The 3885-nt window shown below is 40.6% G+C and overlaps 1 protein-coding gene across 1 annotated transcript in view; it reads left to right on the top strand.

Annotated features, from left to right (window-relative positions):
* RNF157 (ring finger protein 157) overlaps positions 1-3885 on the top strand; it is an 88250-nt gene that overhangs the window by 57421 nt on the left and 26944 nt on the right. The window contains exon 3 of the mRNA XM_008582449.1: positions 3501-3589. Within this exon, the coding sequence (XP_008580671.1) occupies positions 3501-3589 (89 nt within the window). The remainder of the gene's footprint in view (positions 1-3500; positions 3590-3885) is intronic.

Raw genomic sequence — 3885 nt, forward strand, 5'->3', positions numbered from 1 at the left:
GAATGAGCTTTGTGGAGAGAGACATACTCTTCTTTTCTTTGGTCTCTGCTGGTGACTCTCTTTGTGTCAATGCACTCCAGTGGCTGGTGGACCATCTGTATGGTGGTTGTGACATCTAGCTGCTTTCATGGCAGCCATAGTTACTGTGGTGGCTGTGGTGGGCCACCCACATGGAGGTGATGTTTTTGGCATGCTCCTTGTTTTTGGCATGCCTGGTTGTGTGGGGGGGGTCCAGTCCCTGGCTCAATGCCTCAGGCCCCCAGGCAGGCCCCAAAGTGCTGGTGGTGTGCCTGGTTGTGGGAGGGGGTGTCTGTTCCCTGGCTTCATGCCTCAGGCCCTCCTGTCTGGCCCCAAGGCAGTGGCAGTGTACCTGGTTGTGGGAGGGGGGTCTGGTCCCTGGCTCCATGCCTCAGGTCCCTGGGTGGGCCCCAAGGCTCTGGTGCTGTGCCTGGTTGTAGGTGGAGAATTCAGTCCCCAGATCCATGCCTTGGGTCTCTGGGGGGTGCCCTGAGGCACTGGCGATGTGCCTGGTTGTGGGGGGGGGGCGGGTCTGGTCCCCAGCTAGAAAAATATTTTCTTCAGTTTGCTTCTGATTCTACTGTCTTCTCTGTCATCTCTGAATGTACAGATTCCATTTATCCTTCAAGTTCCTAGATCAGATACCACCTCTTCCAGGAAGCCTTCCAGATTACCTCAGCCAGAAGCGATCACTTCCTTTGTTTTTTGCCCCTTTTTGGTGGCATTTCTCTCTCTCTAATATTACCATTATTTATGTAGCTATTTTATTTGCCTTATAATGCAGCTTCCTTAAAGAACAGGACCTTATCTTTTCCATTTTAAATCTCTCTTTACATCTAGCACTGAAATTTGCATGTAGACTCTGATTGCGGGAAAGAATATTCACTGAAGGGCCGACCCATGGCTCACTTGGGAGAGTGTGGTGCTGGTAACACCAAGGCCACGAGTTTGGATCCCTATATAGGGATGGCCGGTTAGCTCACTTGGGAGAGCCTGGCGGTGGCAACACCAAGTCAAGGGTTAAGATCCCCTTACTAGTCATCTTTAAAAAAAAAAAAAAGAGAATAGCCAAGAAACTTTGATAGGTAGGATCCTAAAAACAAGATTTTCTCTCAGACAGATTTTCAATTGTTTTCTTTTGTGTGTGTTGTGGGTGGAGGGGAGACCTGAAGTGTAGCTGTGGATTTATTAACAGTTGATCCCATAAATACTTTTTCTTGAGAGATGAAGAACTTATGCTTCATTGCCATAGTTGTCCTCAAATGTAATAGTCAAAATGGAGAATGGAGGGTGCTAGGTGGGTTTTTCTTTCCTTTTGTTTTTCTTTTTTGGGGAGGTACAGAGGAGAAAGGGTAATAACCTCCCCTCCCTTTTTTTAAACTCAGGTTGGAGCTATGGATAACTCCCAAGTACCTGTACAAATGAAAATGATTAACTTCGCTACTCCAGAAAAAAATTTTAATCCCAAAGTCATTTATTTTGGCTTTAGAATAGACTAGCATTTGTGTCGGATTTTCCTGCCTGATTACTTTTTGCTTAAGCTTATTTTTAAATTGTTTTAAATTCCTTTACTGTGACAGCCCAGGAAAGTGGGGGGAGGAGAAATGGGCCACAGATGGGATCTGAGCTAGAATTTCAGTTTTCCCATATCAAAGCCTCCTGAAGCACTGCTCATAGGAGAACAAAGTTAGAGGCAGCTTTGTGGAGAACAATTTGGCAAAATATTTTTTAAAGTCTTAAAAATATGCTTACTCTTTGATCCACTAATTCCATTTCTAGGAATTTGTCCTAAGGAAATAATCAAACAAGCATGCAGAAATGTAGGAACAAAGATATTCACCACAGCATTTATATCAGCCAAAAAAAAAAGTAAAACCAACTTAAACCATTAAATAATAAGGAATTGTTTAAATAAAGTATGCTATAATTTTTACATGTTGTCAAAACTATATACTTTTAAAATGTTTACCACTTCTTTCAAAGTGAGAGTCTGTAAAATAGTATGTACATATATGACTCAAATGACATGATTTAAAAACAAACAAAAAATAGTATGTACAGTTTAAAACAGTACATAGATAGGTAGATAAATAGAAAGACACATTCTGCAGCGTTAGCTTTGGTATTGCTTAATTGGTGAAATTATGGTGAATTATTGGTGAAATTATGGCTGACTTTGTACTTTTTTGTTTTTCAAGTTTTCTGTTTGAACATGTATTGCTTTGTAATTATAAAAATTAACTATTATTTTTAAAAGAATATATGTTTAATGTATCAATGAAAAAGTAAAATGTTGCTATATGAGGGTACTTCAAAAAGTTCATGGAAAAATGGAATTAAAAGATAATACAAATTTCTCCACTAACTTTTTCAGGTACCCTCAGATAATGCCCACAAAGTAGATAATCTGAATGTGAGTAATTTAAATAAAATGTATTTTCTTAAGAGTCACATTCATACATGTGAATTATCAGCAATCATTCTGAATATATAAAGTCAGACATACCATAGTTAAAGTATGGTTCCTAAGTAAAATAACCACTTTTAGTAAAAGTCTGTGAAGGCACAAATTAGATTATAACATGGAGGTCCTGTTTTCTGATAGCAGCATTCTAGATGTAGACTCTTCTTGAGCTAGGAGAACCACAGTTTTGCAAAGCTACAAAGACCAGTAAGTTTTCTGCAAATTATATGTAAAAATTTTTTATTGCCAAAATAACATTATAAGAATACTTGGAACATTTTAAATCAGTCTTCTTAAAGCAATTTCCGGTGATATTTTCTTACTGTTTCCCCTTTCTTTATCTCCTAATTATCATCAACTAAGAACTTCAAATCCAAAGATCTAAATGGGGGAAGAATTAGAAAGTGTATGGTAAATGATGAAGACAACCATAAACCTTTGATGACCCCAAAGTAACTCTTGGCTCACATGTTAAAGAAGTCTACTTTATATGATCAGCTGCAGGGGAAATTTGTTCTTCTCTGTTTGCAAGCCTCAGCTCTGTACACATGATGAATTTCTCTTTTATTTGCAGTCCCTAAATTACTAGGATACTATGTGGCTTCACTGAAGGAAAGGGCTTGCAGGTCTGGCTCCCTGTCTAAGGTCAGATGGAAAAGCCTTTAGTGATTAATTCAGCCACAGTGTGTCCTTTGGTATTTGGAACTTCAGTAGGAGTTTTTGATTAGTTCTCCAAGTTTTGAATGCTGACCCAAAATAAGCTTCATATAATGGAAAATGCAGATAAATCTAGCTTGTTTGATGCCAAATTGAATCCCAGTTCTCCCACTAGCTGTGACCTTGAGCAAGTTAACTCAATATGTCAGAGTCTCAGTTTCCTCACTTGGTTAGGGAGTGACGCCTTCCCACCTCACCTCACTAGGCTATTCTTTGTCAACCGTAAAGCCCTGTACCAGCGAGGGACAGTTATGGGTCTTATATAAACACACAGCCTTCTCCTACTTTGTTTCTGACACAGTTTCCTTATGCCGCCCCACCTCCCCAAGAACCCGTGAAGACTCTGAGAAGCCTGATCAACATCCGAAAGGACACACTGAGACTCGTCAAGTAAGTTCCCAGAGGCTCGGGCTAGGTCCCAGGTGTCCTCCTTCGTTCAGGGACAGCAGAGTCCCCAGAGGACTGGAGCAGTTTCTGCCAGACCCAGAGCCTGCCTCTCAAGGTCTCCAGGACGTCTGCTTAGTTGGGTCTCTCTGCACCTATGTTGTTCAGAACTCATACACTAATGTTTATTCATGCAGAACTTTCATTTGCCTGGAAGTGGTCATTATGATTTTTTTTTTCCTTTTTGTCTTTTTTCGTGACCGGCAACGGATTGCAACCCTCAGTGTCGCGCCCACACCGCG

The sequence above is a fragment of the Galeopterus variegatus genome, unplaced genomic scaffold, assembly GCF_000696425.1.
Source record: "Galeopterus variegatus unplaced genomic scaffold, G_variegatus-3.0.2 Scaffold2618, whole genome shotgun sequence".
NCBI lineage: Eukaryota > Metazoa > Chordata > Mammalia > Dermoptera > Cynocephalidae > Galeopterus > Galeopterus variegatus.